The 19,278-nt window shown below is 42.9% G+C and overlaps 1 protein-coding gene across 1 annotated transcript; it reads left to right on the top strand.

The window, feature by feature from the left end:
• Nucleotides 1-332: 332 nt before the first annotated feature.
• On the top strand, nt 333-18,718 carry ncbp3 (nuclear cap binding subunit 3). The gene is made up of 13 exons (XM_029629912.2): nt 333-580; nt 1,201-1,266; nt 1,405-1,510; nt 5,514-5,639; nt 5,715-5,849; nt 6,036-6,166; nt 6,248-6,356; nt 12,286-12,385; nt 13,634-13,734; nt 14,876-15,182; nt 15,321-15,529; nt 17,261-17,443; nt 17,548-18,718. The coding sequence occupies exons 1-13, from the start codon at nt 398-400 to the stop codon at nt 17,835-17,837; spliced, it is 2,046 nt and encodes a 681-aa protein (XP_029485772.2). The 5' UTR covers nt 333-397; the 3' UTR covers nt 17,838-18,718.
• Nucleotides 18,719-19,278: the final 560 nt, after the last annotated feature.

A 19,278-nucleotide genomic window follows, 5' to 3' on the forward strand; every position in this document is an offset into this window, starting at 1 on the left:
GTGCAATGTTGTGCGCAATTTTTCCAACATCATGACATCCTGAAAGCGCAAATATCTGTCGAATATCCAATTTAAACTGTTTTTACCTCAGTCACTTTATGTTGCGTTTATATTTTTTTGTTCCGTGTATATACATCTCTTTGAAGTCAACTGTTAAGAATAGCTTTGGCTTTCATGATTTGATTTCACACGGCTCACTGTCCTTTGTGACAAAAACTCCCAGATATGCAACTGTACTTTTTTGAATGGCTATTATTATTTATTTTTGTACTGTCTTTGACTCGACTCTCACACAGCACTCTCACTAAAATTAGGCACCAGGCGTGTCCGTATAGCCTTTCCCTGCACACTCACGTCTTCCTGCTTCGAAAGCGTTTGCGGACGGAGTGCTAGGACCATGGCGGCAGTGCGCAGTCTACGGGTGTCGGTAAAGCCAGACAGTGGGCCAGACCACTCAGAATCGGACTCGGATTCAGACTCGGACCGAGGTGCCCGTGAACCTGAACCGATGGAGGTGGAGGAGGGTGAACTCGAGGTGGAAAACATCCCTGTTAACCGGTCTTTGAAGGAATTGTTGCCGGTGAGGGAAGTAGGCCTCACCAGATCGCGGGCTCGCGTACCTTCGGGGGCCTGTGAATATTGCCTTGGTATTGGAGGAGCTCAGCGTGCCTTGAGCTAACAAGATAGCTCGGTAGCTAGTGACTAGCTAGTGTTACCCAGTGTAGTTAGTTGATATTAACATCATACCTGTCTGTGTTGTAACAGTATATTGTTGATTCTAGCGTAAGCAAACTAACGTTACATATTATATGACAAACAACGGCTATCTTAGCATTTAACTCTGCTTAACTACCGGTGGCTAGCTAATTCACCAGACGTTAAGTTTCATGACAGAAACCCCCTCGCTACATAGTTAATAATACAACGTACTAGTCAGTTACACTAGTTAGCTAACTCGTTTTAACATCCCCAAGGACAGAGGTTTGGTGCTAGATCTTGCCACTTTCAATTTGCCAGCTTTTTTTGGGGGGGGGGGGGGGGTGTTGTATGATAGACTGAATGCACACTTTCTTGTTTTGTCGACAGTCATTCATTGTTCAGAACAAACATAAGCTGTCAGATCAGTGCATTGTTATCTAGGCTACCCCACATTAAGAAAGTGCGTCTCTAATGTATACATATTTGTTGACATTTAACCAGGACACAAGTCGGCGATATGAGAACAAAGCTGGCACATTCATCACTGGAATCGATGTCACATCAAAGGTACGGTATTGTAACCACACCGGAAAGTTATCTGGCAAACACTCACACTAATACTAGTTCCATTACTTAAAAGTGAGAGGGTAAAACAACAGTTAAACTTAACTGCCATAACTATTTTTGCCATAACTGTGTTTCTAGGAGGCGATTGAGAGGAAGGAGAAGAGAGCAGAAAGGTTCCACTTCCGTGCAGAGGCCAACCTGGCCCAGAAGAATGTGGTGTTGGACAGAGACACCATGAAGAAAGGTAGATACACACGTACAGTGCCTTCAGAAAGTATTCATACCCCATGATGTATTCCACATTTTGTGTTACAGCCTGAATTCAAAATAGATTAAATATATATTTTTCTCATCCATCTACACACAATAACCCATAATTACAAAGTGAAAACATGTTTTTGGAAATTTATTGAACATGAAATACAGAAATAACATTTACATAAGAATTCACACCCCTAGACAATACTAAGTAGAAACACTTTTGGTGGCTGTTACAGCTCTGAGTTCTTGGGTATGTTTGTCTCACCTTTGCACATCTAGATATGGGGATTTCCTCCCTTTCTTCCTTGCAGATTTTCTCATGCTCTGTTAAGTTAGCGGTCGTGAACAGCAATCTTCAAGTCTTTCCAGATATTCAATGGATAAATATTTTTGTCTCATCAGACCGCAGAATCATTTGCCTTATGATCTGTCTTTCGCATGCCTTTTTGCAAACTCCAGGTGTGCTGCCGTGCCTTTTTTCTAAGAAGTGGCTTCCGTCTGGCCACTCTCTCGAGACGAGCTGTCAAGACGGGAAAACCTGCCAAAAGGACAACAATCTCAGCCTAATTCTGTCAGTGGTCATTGGCTTCTTGGCAACCTCACTGACAAGGTCCTTCTTGCCCGGTTGCTCAGTTTGGTTGGATGGCCAGCTCTAGGCAGAGTCTGTAGTTCCATCATTTTTACATTTCCCAATGACCGAGACAGCTGTGCTCTTGGAAACTTTCAACACTCTAGAAATGGTTTTATACCCTTCCCGAGATATATACCTCATCACAATTCTATCGGAGATCTACGGACATTTCCTTTGGACTTCGTGGAGTTAGCTGTGTTCGAATACACATACTGACCGCACTAACCGTAACATTTGTGATTTGAATTGAGTATTGGTCGTATTGAGTATTGGTCGCTTATTGATCGTAGTATGGATATAGTTAGTATGCCAAAAGTTCCCAGATGTCATACTAAATTTGCCAAAATGCGAAGTATACATGCAGAGGACACTATTTACCTACTTTTAGGGCCCATAATGCAGGAAATTCTTCACGTTTTCAGATTTGAAGAAAATAGCGGAAAATATGCAGCCGAAGTCCGATGAGAGCGAATACAAATTAATTGAACTAATGGCAAATGTTAAGAAAATGTTGAGCAATGTAATAAGTTAAATTACACGTTATGTTGGCTGACAATTTGTTAGCTACGCTATCCTTACGAACCGCATAGCAGTATGTACTGGTTTATTAGCTAGTTGCCTAACGTTAGTTGGATACTAATACATCGAACTTGGCAGGCAGTATATTAACTAACTAACCAACTTTTATTGACTTGATTATTCACATAATTCTTAGCTAAGTGGTATCGTTGTGCGTTTCAATGGACATTGTTAATTCTGGCTATCTACTCTGATTTCAGAGCGCTCTCGCGCACTGTTGAATATGGCCGGTGTCAGTAAATGTCAGCAAAAAAAACCAGTAATAAATTGTTGCCAGCAGCACAGTTGGTCACCAACGCTCTGGATAACATGAAAACAGCCTAACCAGCTCTGCTATGGCGAGTATAATGGTCAGTGAGGTGTTCTCTCAATTGTGTCTGGAAGTAGCTAGCCACCGTTAGCCAGTTAGCTTGGGTGCTTGACTGCCGTTGAACACTCGCATCTACCCTAGTGTGCGCTCTGAACGCTCCGAGAGCGAAACGCTCTGAATGTACAATCTGACAACGCTCTGGATTTACAAACCCCCAGAGCGCACTCTGGCACTGCAGATTGAATTTACGAACACACCAAAAATCGTAAAATGTTTAGCTAGTCATTTGTTATGCTAGCAAGAGGTTGCATAGCAACAGCATCAACTTCCGGTACCAATTGTTTACAGTATACTAAAATGAACTAATAGAATGTAGTATATACTCATTAATTATGTTTTGTGTGGTATGTTAGTATGGGTATTTGAACACAGCCATAGTTTCTGCTCTGACATGCACTATCAACGGTGGGACCTTATATAGACAGGTGTTTATTTTCTATATCATGTCCAAACAATTGAATTGGCCACAGGTGGATTCAAAGGAAATTGGATACACCTGAGCTCAATTTGGACTGTCAGAGCAAATAGGTGTGAATGCTCATGTAAGTGAGATATTTCTGTATTTAATTTTCAATAAAGGTTTTTACTTTGTAATGGGGTATTGTGTGTAGGTTTTTAATCCATTTTGAATTCAGGCTGTAACACAACAAAATGTGTAAAGTCAAGGAGTATGGATACTTTCTGAAGGTACTGTATATACACACACACACCCACACAAAGTGCTGTATAAAGATGAAAGGTACACACGTACCTGGCTTTTTATCACTTAAACACTAGGGCTGTGACTAGTATCGCTATATTTGTTCCATGGCAAAAAAGAAAACACAAAGCAGACTACACTTTTGTCCTTTAAAAACCAACTGTATGTAAAATATTGTGTATTATAGCTTGGAAAATAAATAAACTCAGCAAAAAAAAGAAACGTCCTCTCACTGTTAACTGTTAATTTTCAGCAAACTTAAGTTTGTGTAAGTATTTGTATGAACATAACAAGATTCAACAACTGAGAAACAAATGGACTAACAGAAATGGAATAATGTGTCCCTGAACAAAGGGGGGGTCAAAAGTAACCGTCAGTATCTGGTGTGGCCACCAGCTGCATTAAGTACTGCAGTGCATCTTCTAATGGACTACACCAGATTTGCCAGTTCTTGCTGTGAGATGTTATCCCACTCTTCCAACAAGGCACCTGCAAGTTCCTGGGCATTTCTGGGGGGAATGGCCCTAGCCCTCACCCTCCAATCCAACAGGTCCCAGACGTGCTCAATGGGATTGAGATCTGGGCTCTTCACTGGCCATGGCAGAACACTGAAATCACGCACAGAACGGGCAGTATGGTGGCATTGTCATGCTGGAGGGTCATGTCAGGATGCGCCTGCAGGAAGGGTACCACATGAGGGAGGAGGTTGTCTTCCCTTTAACGCACAGCGTTGAGATTGCCTGCAAAATGACAACAAGCTCCGGCTGAAAATGCTGTGACACACCTCCCCAGACCATGACGGACCCTCCACCTCCAAATCAATCCCGCTCCAGAGTACAGGCCTTGGTGTAATGCTCATTCCTTTGACGATAAACGCGAACCCGACCATCACCCCTGGTGAGACAAAACCGCGACTCGTCAGTGAAGAGGACTTTTTGCCAGTCCTATCTGGTCCAGCGACGGTGGGTTTGTGCCCATAGGCGACGTTGTTGCCGGTGATGTCTGGTGAGGACCTGCCTTACAGCAGGCCTACAAACCCTCAGTCCAGCCTCTCTCAGCCTATTGCGGACAGTCAGCACTGATGGAGGGATTGTGCGTTCCTGGTGTAACTTGGGCAATTGTTGTTGCCATCCTGTACCTGTCCCGCAGGTGTAATGTTCGGATGTACCGATCCTGTGCAGGTGTTGTTATACGTGGTCTACCACTGCGAGGACGATCAGCTGTCTGTCCTGTCTCCCTGTCGAGCTGTCTTAGACGTCTCACAGTACGGACATTGCAATTTTATTGCCCTGGCCACATCTGCAGTCCTCATGCCTCCTTGCAGCATGCCTAATGCATGTTGAAGCAGATGAGCAGGGACCCTGGGCATCTTTCTTTTGGTGTTTTTCAGCGTCAGTAGAAAGGCCTCTTTTAGTGTCCTAAGTTTTCTTAACTGTGACCTTAATTGCCTACCGTCTGTAAGCTGTTAGTGTCTTAACGACCGTTCCACAGGTGCATGTTCATTGTTTATGGTTCATTGAACAAGCATGGGAAAGGCAGGATCCTGAAAAAGGGACGTTTACATGTGACTGGATTACATGTTTTGTTTCCAACATTAGTGCTGTTTTCTTAAAGAAGTTAAATCTGCTTTGTGATTTGTTTCCTTGCCACGATACTAACGAATATCGCAATATTGCGCACATACTGATTCTCCTTCCATTTCTCAGCCATCCCTAACTTGCGCCTGGAGGCGTTGCACGTGGCGGGTGTTGATGATATGAGCACCCAGGATGTGTTTGGCTACTTTAAGGAGTACCCTCCAGCACACATCGAGTGGATTGACGACACCTCCTGTGAGTAACACACACACAGAAGCGACTGACAACAAGTGGGCTATTTTTAACATGCCGTTAAATATGGTTTCCTAGGTAATGTGGTGTGGCTGGATGATGTCACTTCCACCCGGGCTCTGATCAACATCAGCCGCATGCCTGACCCAGAGGGGGTTACCACGGAGACAGACCGCACCAAAGAACCTGGTGATCCCACCCAGGAGAGCAAGGGTGAGTGTGCTGTGTGTCCATGTTCCAATGTTCACTGTCTTAGTATGTTTTATGATTAGTGTAGTGGGTAATTCTGTGTTGGTCAGGACTGCGATGTTGTGTTTGTGGTCAGTGTGGTTTGTCAGTCATATGAGGCATGTACATAATGTGCTTTGTCACTGAGTGTTGCTTGCTGTTCTGTCTCAGCTCGCAGAGAACAAGGCTCGGATGACGATGATGGAGAGGTGGATGAGGAGGAGAAAGAGATGGTGAAGGAGAATGAGGGGAAAGCCTGCGAGGGAGACACAGAGAAGAAAACAGAACCCGAGACCACCCAGGTAAAACTGTGTTCAAGACTGTGGGTGTGTGGGGAAATGTTGCATATTAGTTACCTGTGTGTTTGTGTGTGTGCATTTGAGGTGGACTTGCTGTCTCAGGCAGAGAGTGAGTCTCTGCTCCGGAATGACCTACGACCGGCCATCAAACCCTTCAAGGGCAACAAACTCTTCCTGAGGTTGGCCACTCACGGTGAGAGACACAAACACACACCCACCAGGGTCTCCCTAATGAATATGTGGCACCGGACATTTGACCGACAGCATTTAAATTTACCGGACATTTGAGAAATATACCGGACCCATATGCATTGGCTTGCGTACCCTGATTAGTTAGTTCTCCCACAGTACTCAGAATGACAGAAATCGCATTTAGATTATGGTAATTAATCTTAACAGAACATGCAAGTCTAGGATGCAATGACATGTGTCCTTACCACACACTTTGAATATGTTAGAATAACTGTCCACATTTACGTTTCCTCAGCCAACAAGACAAGTAACGAACAGCAAATTCACTAGCCTATGCGGCGAGTGAGTTATGTTTGGGGAAGCAAATTTTAACCATAAAAATTCTATGTACAGTATCACCACATTTGCAGACTTGTGTAAGTTAGCCTACTATTTGTGATGAGTAAGATTGGATAGTCATAATTTATGCTAATATAACTCAGTCACTGTTTGGTGCCAGGTTTCCTCCAGATGTGGTGCTTGGCATTCAGGCCAAAAAGTTCATTCTTGGTTTCATCAGATCAGAGAATCTTGTTTCTCATGGTCTGAGAGTCTTTAGGTGCCTTTTGGCAAACTACAGGCGGGCTGTTATGTGACTTTTACTGGGGAGTGGATTCCGTCAGGCCACTCTACCATAATGGCCTGATTGGTGGAGTGCTGCAGAGATGGTTGTCCTTCTGGAAGGTTCTGCCATCTCCACAGAGGAGCTCTGTCAGAGTGGCCATCGGGTTATTTTTTTAATTTAATTTTTAATTTTGCCCCTTTTTCTCCCCAATTTCGTGGTATCCAATTGTTTAATAGCTACTATCTTGTCTCATCGCTACAACCCCCGTATGGGCCCGGGAAAGACAAAGGTTGAAAGTCATGCGTCCTCCGATACACAACCCAACCAAGCCGTACTGCTTCTTAACACAGCGCCATCCAACCCGGAAGCCAGCCTCACCAATGTGTCGGAGGAAACACCGTGCACCTGGCAACCTTGGTCAGCGCACACTGCGCCCGGCCCGCCACAGAAGTCGCTGGTGCGCGATGAGACCATCGGGTTCTTGGTCACCTTCCTGATCAAGGCCCTTCTCCCCTGATTGCTCAGTTTGGCCGGGCGGCCAGCTCTAGGAAGAGTCTTGGTGGTTCCAAACTTCTTCCATTTAAGAATGACGGAGGCCACTGTGTTCTTGGGGACTTTCAATGCTGCAGAAATGTTTTGGTACCATTCCCCAGATCTGTGCCTCGACACAATCCTGTCTCAGAGCTCTATGGACAATTTCTTAGACCTCATGTCTTGGTTTTTGCTCAGACATGCACTGTCAACTGTGAGATCTTATATAGACAGGTGTGTGACTTTCCAAATCATGTCCAATCAATTGAATTTAACACAGTTGTAGAACCATCTCAAGGATGATCAACGGAAACAGGAGGCACCTGAGCTCAATTTTGAGGCTCATAGCGAAGGGTCTGAATACTTATGTAAATAATAATTAGGCCTATATTTCCGTATTTATTTAGACTAATGTATACATCCCAGTCATTGATGATGTGAAATGCAATCAAGCATTTTAATTTTGAAATAACAAAGTGACCATTGAATAATTCGTGTAAATAATAAATAGGCCGGAAATTGCATTCACAAATGAATGCGACTGTTTTTAGTCTTTGCTGTAATGAAGGCTTTAAAAAATAACGTTACTACATTCTCTCTGGTAAACTTATGATTTATTTAGTATTTGCATTCTTCCGAACTGTCAAAAAAATGAAATTGTAATCTAACAGCACCTGTATGGCACATACAATATGCACACAGCGCTTACTCATTATTCTTGATCTCCAGTATTTTCCACAACCAGTCAAACTTATTCCACACATCTGACTTCCCCTTTACCTCCTGCGCAAACAGTAAATATTCCTCCTACTATTCCTCCTCCTTTTCGAGTTTGTCATGTCCTCTGCAATCATTTTGCTGTCACGTGTTAGTGTTCCGAGTTTATAACCAATTTATTTATGTGATTATGGTATGCTGTAGGTCAGGCCCTATTAGTCACGTGCATTCAAAGCATACATGTGTCACGTAAAGAGAGCAAGGGTTGAGGGAACAGGGAATGTTTTTCCTAAACAAATTAGGGATTTCGGTAACACAATTTAATTCAGAAATGAATGTTGCAGCTTCAGCAACACGGACAGCACACACTGTTGATGTGTGGTGGTTGCTGCATCAGGGAGAGTGTGACAAGCACCTGTTGTCTCTGTGTCATTGAGTGACTGTGACTAGCACCTGTTGTCACTCTGTCACTCAGTCTTTTTTAACACAGCAAGTCTGAGCCAGGCGGCACAATAAAATCAATTGCGGTCAGACTCCCTCTAGTCATTTGTCTTAATTATTTAATCAAACAGTTAGTTTAAAGCTTCAGACACACTCAGTGCATATAGTTGATTTCATTAAAATGCACAGGATGTGTATATAGAAAAATAGACGTTTAAAAAAAAAACTTTACTTTAATAAAATATTTAGCCAAATACATTTAAACTCCGTTGTTTTTTTTTCAACTCATTTCTTTCATCACATTCCCAGTGGGTCAGAAATGTACATACACTCAATTAGTATTTGGTAGCATTGCCTTTAAATTGTTTAACTTGGGTAAAATGTTTCAGGTAGCCTTCCACAAGCTTCCCACAGTAAATTGGGTGAATTTTGGCCCATTCCACCTGAAAGAGCTGGTGTAACTGAGTCAGGTTTGTAGGCCTCCTTGCTTGCACACGCTTTTTCAAAAAACAAGCCTGAAACTCTTTCTAAAGACTGTTGACATCTAGTGGAAGCCCTAAGAACTGCAAACCTGGGAGATATTCCTTTTATATTCCCATTGGCAAAAAGTTTATATTCCCAAAAAGTGTCCTTGGGTTTTCGCCTGCCATATCAGTTCTGTTATACTCACAGACATTATTTGAACATTTTTGGAAACTTTAGAGTGTTTTCTATCAAATACTACCAATTATATACATATCCTCAGCCATTCCTCGTCCTGAGTAACAGGCAGTTTACTTTGGGCACCTCATTCATCCAAACTTCTGAATACTGCCCCCTAGCCCGAAGAAGTTAACTTCCTGACTGATATCTTGAGATGTTGCTTCAATATATCCACATAATTTCCCACCTGATGATGCCATCTATTTTTTGAAGTGCACCAGTCCCTCCTGCAGCAAAGCACCCCCACAACATGATGCTGCCACCCCCTTGCTTCACGGTTGGGATGGTGTTCTTCGGCTTGCAAGCCTCCCCCTTTTCCCTCCAAACATAACGATGGTTATTATGGCCAAACAAACCCACAAATGCTGATGCTCCAGATACTCAACTAGTCTAAAGAAGGCCCGTTTTATTGCTTCTTTAAATCAGGACAACAGTTTTCAGCTGTGCTTATATAATTGCAAAAGGCTTTTCTAATGATCAATTTGCCTTTCAAAATTATAAACTTGGATTAGCTAACAACATGCCATTGGAAGACAGGAGTGATGGTTGCTGATAATGGTCTTCTGTACGACTATGTAGAGATTCCATACATTCTTCCAAAAATCTGCAGTTTCCAGCTACAATATTAATTTACAACATTAACAATGTCTACACTGTATTTCTGATCAATAGACAAAAAAGTGCTTTTCTTTCAAAAACATGGACATTTCTAAGTGACCGCAAACTTTTGAACGGTAGTGTATATACAGTTGTAGTTGGAAGTTTACATACACTTAGGTTGGAGTCATTAAAACTCGTTTTTCAACCACTCCACAAATTTCTTGTTAACAAACTATAGTTTTGGCAAGTCTGTTAGGACATCTATTTTGTGCATGACAAGTAATTTTTCCAAAATTGTTTACAGATAGATCAATTCACTGTATCACAATTCCAGTGGGTCAGAAGTTGACATACACTAAGTTGACTGTGCCTTGAAACAGCTTGGAAAATTCCAGAAAATGTCATGGCTTTAGAAGCTTCTGATAGGCTAATTGACATCATTTGTAATATAACAAAATGTGGGGGAAATGAAGGGATCTGAGTTAGAGGTCGACCGATTATGATTTTTCAACGCCGATACCGATTATTGGAGGACAAAAAAGCCGATACCAATTAATCAGCCGATTTATAAATAAAAAAAATAATTAAAAAATTGTAATAATGACAATTACAACAATACTGAATGAACACTTATTTTAACTTAATATAATACATCAATAAAATCAATTTAGACTCAAATAAATAATGAAACAACATGTTCAATTTGGTTTAAATAATGCAAAAACAAAGTGTTGGAGAAGAAAGTAAAAGTGCAATATGTGCTATGTAAGAAAGCTAACGTTTCAGTTCCTTGCTCAGAATATGAGAACATATGAAAGCTGGTGGTTCCTTTTAACATGAGTCTTCAATATTCCCAGGTAAGAAGTTTTAGGTTGTAGTTATTATAGGAATTATAGGACTATTTCCTTCTATACCATTTGTATTTCATTAACCTTTGACTATTGGATGTTCTTATATGCACTTTAATATTGCCAGTGAAACAGCATAGCTTCCGTCCCTCTAGTTAGCATGCGCTAACTAGCTAGCCATTTCACTTCGGTTACACCAGCCTCATCTCGGGAGTTGCTAGGCTTGAAGTCATAAACAGCGCAATGCTTGACGCACAACGAAGAACTGCTGGCAAAACGCACGAAAGTGCTGTTTGAATGAATGTTTACGCACCTGCTTCTGCCTACCACCGCTCAGTCAGATACTTGTATGCTTGTATGCTCAGTCAGATTATATGCAACGCAGGATACGCTAGATAATATCTAGTAATATCATCAACCATGTGTAGTTAACTAGTGATTATGATTGATTGTTTTTTTTTATAAGATAAGTTTAATGCTAGCTAGCAACTTACCTTGGCTTACTGCATTCGTGTAACAGGCAGTCTCCTTGTGGAGTGCAACGAGAGCGAGGCAGGTCGTTATTGCATTGGACTAGTTAACTGTAAGGTTGCAAGTTTGGATCCCTGAGCTGACAAGGTGAAAGTCTGTCGTTCTGAAAAAGGCAGTTAACCCACCGTCTAGGCCGTCATTGAAAATAAGAATGTATTCTTACCTGACTTGCCTAGTTAAATAATGGTATAAAATATATATATATATATTTAAAAATCGGCGCCCAAAAATACCGATTTCCGATTGTTATGAAAACTTGAAATCGGCCCTAATTAATCGGTCGACCTCTAATCTGAGTAATGCACTGTGAGTTGAAATTTATTGGCACAAATTTAGGAGCACAATGAAAGTATATGTGTGTTTTAATAAGAAATTACAAAAAGTGTAATATAGGTTTTTGGAGTGTTCCATACTCAATCAAACACAATGTACCCCAAATATTTGAGTCATTAGGTGAGACCAAAATTATCAGCTGCCCTTTTAAATGAGGAGTTTACTGTGGTAATGGGGGCCCTCGTGAGAATCTCCTTGTCTCTTAGCTAGCAGCAGACAATTGCAGAAAACTCTAACTAATATCGAAAAACATGCTAGCATATGATTAAAAACGATGTAACTAGCAAAGAAACACAAGGGAAAAGTCACAATTTAGTAGCCTTTCGGGTTAATTCGATCTACTTCTACATTTGGACTTTGGATAGATATTTTTTTTTGTGTGTTCCCAAATGCTCAGTGGGACCCCACCTGCCAATGTGGCTGGTGACATAGTCATTCTTAAACGCCAATGCCAAAATCTACCCGTGGGTTGTCATTTCCCAACCTGATTGTGTGTAAGGGAAAAATATATATTTTAATCCATTTTGATATCAGGCTGTAACACAAAAAATAGCTCAAGGGATATGAATACTTTCTGAAGGCACTGTATTAGGATTGTGACTGTTTTCTTTCTGTGTTTTCAGGTGATAAGAAGGAGCTGGGTGCTGCGAGGAAGAGCAGATATTACATGAAGTACGGCAACCCGAACTACGGAGGCATGAGGGGCATCCTCAGCAACTCCTGGTAACCACACACACAGATGCTTCCTTGGCCAACACTGATTTTATTAATACATGCTGGATAGGCACCCTGTGGTGTCTCTCAATGGTTATTCAGGGGGACAGTGTGCTAAACCAGGGGTTCCCAAACTATTTCACTCAGGCCCCCTTCCAGCATGTACGAATATCTTGTGCCCCGTTTATTTCTATGGGCACAAGCACTGTTCATGAAACAAACTGTTCACGCCCCTCTTGTTGGGGGAGAGAAAATATTTAAAGGTTATTTCCTGCAATTGTACACATTTTGTCATGGGGTGCAGAGAAAATGTTGCTGTTGTAATGCTAATTGTCTTGCAATTTGATACGTTTTGCCACCTCAAATATGTAATCATGTGATATTTGAGTGACAACCATTACAACAAAATCTATGGGCTAAAAAACATTTGACATGGGCTAGTTGATCTGGACATTTCTGACAAGTTATAAATAGATCTCTAAGGTATGCAATAACTGACATGACGAGGAAAACTGATGCACTTCCCAATTTGTGCATTCCACTATTACAACCTTCAAGAGTTTGTTGAAAGCTGGACTGAGTTCCTTGAATTAGTTTCTTGTTTTTCTTTGTTCTAAACCATCATGGTACATCCAGATCCTCAGCACCACCATAGCTGACTGGAACTGATATTCTGCCACACTGTTGTACATTGTACTGCTTTTGTTTCTTTCACTCACCTTTTCCTAACATTTTCTCTTTCTTTCCTTTCACTTTTTCTTTGTTTGCACCTTCCTGTATCTATGTTTATCGTCCTCTGCTTGAACATGTCATTCTGCCCCCCCACCTTCTATCTTTAACTTTTATCTCTCATTTTCTCATTTATCTCTCTCTACTTTTCTCATCTGTTTTCCCTGATTTTCTATTTGGTTTTTGTCCCTTTTGACACTCTTCCTGCTATCAGGAAAAAAGACATACTGGTTAGTCGAGAACCCTCAAATTAAAATCTGGACCGGGAAGCCAGTTCCACTGTTCGTTTTTAATTCTTCCCCTCTAATCAGGACTGATTTAGACCTGGGACACCAGGTGTGTTAAGTAAATGATCAGGTAGAACAGAAAACCAGCAATACGCCGGATCAAATCGGGTAAGATTTGAATACCCCTGGTCTAGAAGGTTGAGGGGATATGGTTAAGTTAGACGTTGAAGGTATAATGTTGGTATTAGGTGAAGTATATAGGTGGGTATGTTGTTGCTAATATCTCTGTCACCTTCTGCAGGAAGAGACGGTATCACACGCGCAGAATCGTGAGCAAGAGCAAGAAACCCCTGATAGGGGACAGCATGGGGGACACATCACCCTACACACATAGACACTCTGGTAAGAACACACACACCATCCCTGGTAAGAACACACACCATCCCTGGTAAGAAAACACACCCTGCCCTACACACACTATCCCTGGTAAGAACGCACGCCCTGCCCTACACACACCATCCCTGGTAAGAACGCACACCCTGCCCTACACACACCATCCCTGGTAAGAAAACACACCCTGCCCTACACACACTATCCCTGGTAAGAATGCACGCCCTGCCCTACACACACCATCCCTGGTAAGAACGCACGCCCTGCCCTACACACACCATCCCTGGTAAGAACACACACCATCCCTGGTAAGAACGCACACCCTGCCCTGCACACACCATCCCTGGTAAGAACACACACCCTGCCCTACATACACTATCCCTGGTAAGAACACACGCCCTGCCCTACACACACTATCCCTGGTAAGAACACACGCCCTGCCCTACACACACCATCCCTGGTAAGAACACACGCCCTGCCCTACGCACTCCGGTACGAACACACACTCATACTATCCTACAGACACTTAGGTGGGAAGACTCACACAAACGTTTACAGACCAGGCCTAATTGTTATGCTCTAACATTTATATATTTATCTCCTGTGGTAATCTGTGACTTCCTCTTGCTCTCCTCTCTCCTCCCCCTCCTTTCCTTCTCATCCCTCCATCCTCTCCTCTCTCCCCCTCCTTTCCTTCTCATCCCTCCGTTTCTCTCCTCTCCCTTCCTTTCCGTCTCATCCCTCCATCTCTCCTTCCCGTCTCCTTCCCGTCTCTCCTCTCTCCCCCTCCTTTCTGTCTCATCCCTCCGTCTTTCTCCCCCTCCTTTCCGTCTCATCCCTCCGTCTTTCTGCCCCTCCTTTCCGTATCTCTTTCTTCCTTCTCATCCCTCTGTCCTTCTCTCTCATTCCTTTCCGTCTCTCCTCTTTCCCGTCTCTCCTCTCTCGGGCCTCCTTTCCGTCTCTCCTCTTTCCCGTTTCTTCTCTCGCCCTCCTTTCCGTCTCTTCTCTCGCCCTCCTTTCCGTCTCTCCTCTCTCGCCCTTCTCTCCTCTCTCGCCCTCCTTTCCGTCTCTCCTCTCTCGCCCTCCTTTCCGTCTCTCCTCTCTCGCCCTCCTTTCCGTCTCTCCTCTCTCGCCCTCCTTTCCGTCTCTCCAGCTGACCTGGTCAACCTACCAGAAGAACCAATAGAGGAAGAGGAGGAGGATGAGGAAGAGGAGGACATGGACTCAGACGACAGGGTGGTGGAGTACAAGGAGAAGGAGAAGAAGGAGAGGGGGGGAGGTCCAGGGGTGGCCCTGCGGAGTCGTTTGGGCAGGCCCTCCTCTTCCCCCTCTGTCTCGTCAGACTCAGACGAAATGGACTATGACTTGGAGCTCAAGATGATCTCAACCCCCTCTCCCAAGAAGAGCATGAAGATGACCATGTATGCAGACGAGGTGGAGACCAACCTCAAGACTATACGGTCAGTGTGTGTGGTGGACAAAAGTTTGTGTGGAGGTGGGTGACATGACCATGTATGCTTATGTGTGCAGAATGCGGACCTTTTAACGTAGGTAACATAGTAAATTAATAGTTGATGTTCTCCCTGTCTGTTCTTCAGACACTCTTCTGTTCGCAGTGACAGCGGCTTGGGGGGTAGTGGCGTCCGGAACAGGATTGGTGGAGGAGGAGGAAGTGGAGGATCAGTAGGCGGGACCAAAAGCAGTGCAGTGGAGAAAGTGATGGATGTGAGGCAACTATTGGAGGAAAAAAGACAGAGCCTCACCCAGCATAGACAGCGCACCCCTGTGGCCAGTAGTGGAAAGACAGGTCAGTTATCTGCTACTCTACACAACAATGTAATCTAGTTCCAAGACATTTCAAACTCTATTTGACCAACACATCAAACTTGGTCTTTGTTAGCCAATACAGAAAGATCGGGAAAACTCTCCATGCATTGGCTTAATCTACCAACCAATCATCTCCCACAACTAATGTCTTGTTTCGAGGTGTTTTGACTCTTGTCACATCTATGCTAATATGGCAAAATTTCACTAGCTAGCTCACCATCAACTATAAGGATTAGGGATGTAACGATTCACCGGTACATATCAATCCCCGATTCAAATGTTTAAGATATGAGTGTACTGGTTTTCGGAACCCCAAACTGATCCAAATGTAGCATGCATCGGTCAGAAAATCCATTCAAACCTTGCTAATTGCCAGTTCACTAAACATTTTCTCAAATTATTTTCTAAATACCTCATCTTTTGACAACTTTGTCCTCTCCTTCAGTGTCGAACTGTATGTAATTATGTTGACAGTTGACATTAATCTACAAGTAATTTTGAATGCCAAACAAACCTTACTGAGAGGTAGGCCTAGTCCAGATCTGGCACATCTGCGTATCACTTTAAGCATTTTGTAAAATGGCTTGCGCAAGATTATGCTTTATTAGTTGAATGACAACCAATGTAATTTGCTAGATTATTTTTAAGAAAATGCGCTGAAAATTGTGTTTTGCCAGATTTAAAAGTAGCCGACACTCATCTGGCTATAGGTAGGCTACATGCTAATCGAAGCTTACATTACATCTGATTGTTCAGGTTCATCAATAGTTTTGGTATTTTTGCCTGGAACAATCAGTATATATTGTCATTTTTCGATATACAGGGTAAAATGGATAATTTCATAACGAGGACAGGAGAAGCTCACTGTCTGTCAAAACAGTCCAAACCATGTGATTTATGAGATGGGTGAAATCCAAAGTTGTGCTATATATTAATTTACTATGTCATAGCAACAACAAAAAAAATAGATAAATATTGATACATTACCAGCTATTAACACTTTTAATCTGCAAAATGACAAATTAGTTAGTGTCCCCCCCCTCTCAAAAGAGGGGGGGGGACAGAACGCAAACATTGTCCCCCCTAACTGATAGTGGGGTGGTAGATGTCCAGTTTCCCTTATGGCGTAGCTCAGGTGCCTACATACAACATAGACATATACTGTACTTACATTACACACACACAAAAGTTGGCTCAGACTGATCCAGCTCAGAGAGACACAGCTCTTGAGCTCCATCAGCAACAGATTTTAATTTGGAATGGAAATGTAATGTGTTTATGCAACAAATGTTAGTGCACTGAACCGCATCGATTCATTCCTCAAATCAAACTAAAACGTATCGTATATCGTATCGGAGCCCATGTGTCTAGATAGATATGCATTGAATCGTCTTGAAAGGGAAAGATGCACATACCTAGTAACAATGTATTTGTTTTCAATAAAGATTTGGAGAAGAAAAATAGTTTCCATGTTGCCATCTTTGATTACTTTGATACTAAGCCAACTCACCTGTTTTGTTCCACGGTTGCTAAACAACCCACCCGTCTAAAGATATCTATGGTCACTCCCACTTAGGCCAACTTTGAATCGTTGATGTCCCAGACTTATGTGTGCAATATCCTGGGGACCAGGTTAATATCAGTGATGTGGTGTAAGTTTTTTTTTCTGGTTTGTGTGTGTATAGTGTATTTAACCTTGTGTTGTGTGTAGATGTGAGGCAGAGGTTAGGGAAGAGACCCTACTCTCCTGAGAGACGACACTCCGCCTCCCCTGTCGCCTCCCGAGACTCACCCCCTCCCCGAGAGCCAATCACAGATGTGCACAGCCGACTGGGCATGGCCAAACTAGACTCCCGCGGCCTCTACTCTGATTCGTCCAAAGACAGAAAATCAAGTAAGGAAGAAAAACACATCTACTGCTATTAGTCAATAATGCAGTACATTAGTTGAAAAGACACCGAAAGTGCTTTAAAATGTAACCCTTGCTCCCTCCCCCAGGTCGTCTGTGGAGCAGGCTCGGCCCCTCCTCCCATAAGGGTGGTGTTCCCGAGCGGAAGCCTTCCAGTCGCCGTGCGGGGTCGGGATCAGCCAGCTCCAGGTTGGGGGGGCGGGAAGGAGAAGAGGAAAATGAGGAGGACGACTCTGCACTGCAGAAGGTGTGGGGGGCCTTGATCAAACAGAAAGAACAGCAGACCCACAAGATGAAGAAGAGTCGGCTTGACAACCTGCCCTCGCTACAGATTGAGATCAGCCGGGAGAGCAGTAACGGATCTGACTCAGACTCCTGAGACCGAGGGGGAGAAAGAAAGAGCGGGAGATGTGTGGATTTGGTCATGCCTTTATCTAGAGCTGAAAGGTGATCATCCACCCTCGCCCTCCTCTTGAGTTACCTTTCTTTCTCAATGTCTGGAGGACTCTTGATCCTTGGGCCCCTGTCGCTGTGGCCTGATCCATCGTACAAACATAAAAGAAAAGACTCTTTATAAAGAGAAATGAGGAAAATAAACTGGACAGAATTTTTTTGAAAGACAGAGACGTTCTGTTTCAGGACAGGAGGCCATTTTGTTTTTGTATTACATTATCTCTGCAGCACATGGGACTGTTGTTCTGATCAAACCTGTTCCCATGACATTTCACCCTCTGATAGCCTACCTACATGTCATGTCCAATCATTAATGAGCAATATAAATGTCTCTATAACCTCCTGTGAAGTCGACTACAGAAGAACTGTGACAGAGTAAGAGGCAGATACTTAGCTTGCTCCCTCTGTTTCTCTGTGTGTGGAACCAGACACTGTATCATATGTGGTATCTGTGTGAGTGACTATGAACAACAAATATATGGTTTGTGGCATTTTTTTTCCTTCCAAAGGCTGAGGCCATAGAGAAGACCACCAGATGAATTGATTCTCAACTGAAAGGTTTTGTACTTTGACTGTTGGTATTATGTGCAAATGGCCAATGTTGACCATATTATGTTATTCAAGGCGGAAGAGGGTGCGTGCCAAATGGAACCATATTCCATATGTAGTACACTACTTTTGACCAGGGCCTTAAAAGTAGTGCACTATGTAGGGAATAGGGTGCCATTTGATATGTACACCTACATTCCCAGATGGAAAACAAATTGATTTAAGGTGTCAGCAGAAATAAAGATATTTGTCTTGTTACTGCTTGTCTTGTTACCATTACTATCACTACTGGCTGTAAGCGAACGAGTGATGCGCGTTTGGAGCCATTCTGCCTGTATCCAAGGCTCAGCCCATCGTTTACATAACAACAGAATGAAGCACCTGAAGACACTAGTTACAGCATCAGTGCGTCCTCTGGAAAGGCAGCTTGCCAGTTACAGCAGCGCGTGCTTCTACACCTGCATTGCTTGCTGTTTGGGGTTTTAGGCTGGGTTTCTGTATAGCACTTTGAGATATCAGCTGATGTACGAAGGGCTATATAAAATACATTTGATTTGATATTGTGACTTAGATGAAGATCAGATTAAATTTGATGACCAATTTATGCAGAAATCCAGGTAATTCCGAAGGGTGCATATATTTTTCTTGCCACTGTATATGGTGGGGTCAATTAAGGGTGTATATGAGCCATGGGCTTGGAGAGTTACTAAGTAAGAGAAAAGGCAATTGCATGGTTGCGGTCACTGATAAGGGTGGATAGCTGTGGATTAGTGAGGAATGTGGGCCGAGGTCAGGTCAGATCACATGAAGGGAGAAGG

This window comes from Oncorhynchus nerka, linkage group LG23 (genome assembly GCF_034236695.1).
Source record: "Oncorhynchus nerka isolate Pitt River linkage group LG23, Oner_Uvic_2.0, whole genome shotgun sequence".
Taxonomy (NCBI): domain Eukaryota; kingdom Metazoa; phylum Chordata; class Actinopteri; order Salmoniformes; family Salmonidae; genus Oncorhynchus; species Oncorhynchus nerka.

Bases quoted from the DNA above. Each gene is read 5' to 3' on its own strand.
- ncbp3 (XM_029629912.2), top strand. From the start codon at position 398: ATGGCGGCAGTGCGCAGTCTACGGGTGTCGGTAAAGCCAGACAGTGGG. The intron at 1,511-5,513 runs GTAGATACACAC...TCCATTTCTCAG, and splicing joins CAGAGACACCATGAAGAAAG to CCATCCCTAACTTGCGCCTG. The intron at 15,183-15,320 runs GTCAGTGTGTGT...TCTGTTCTTCAG, and splicing joins ACCAACCTCAAGACTATACG to ACACTCTTCTGTTCGCAGTG.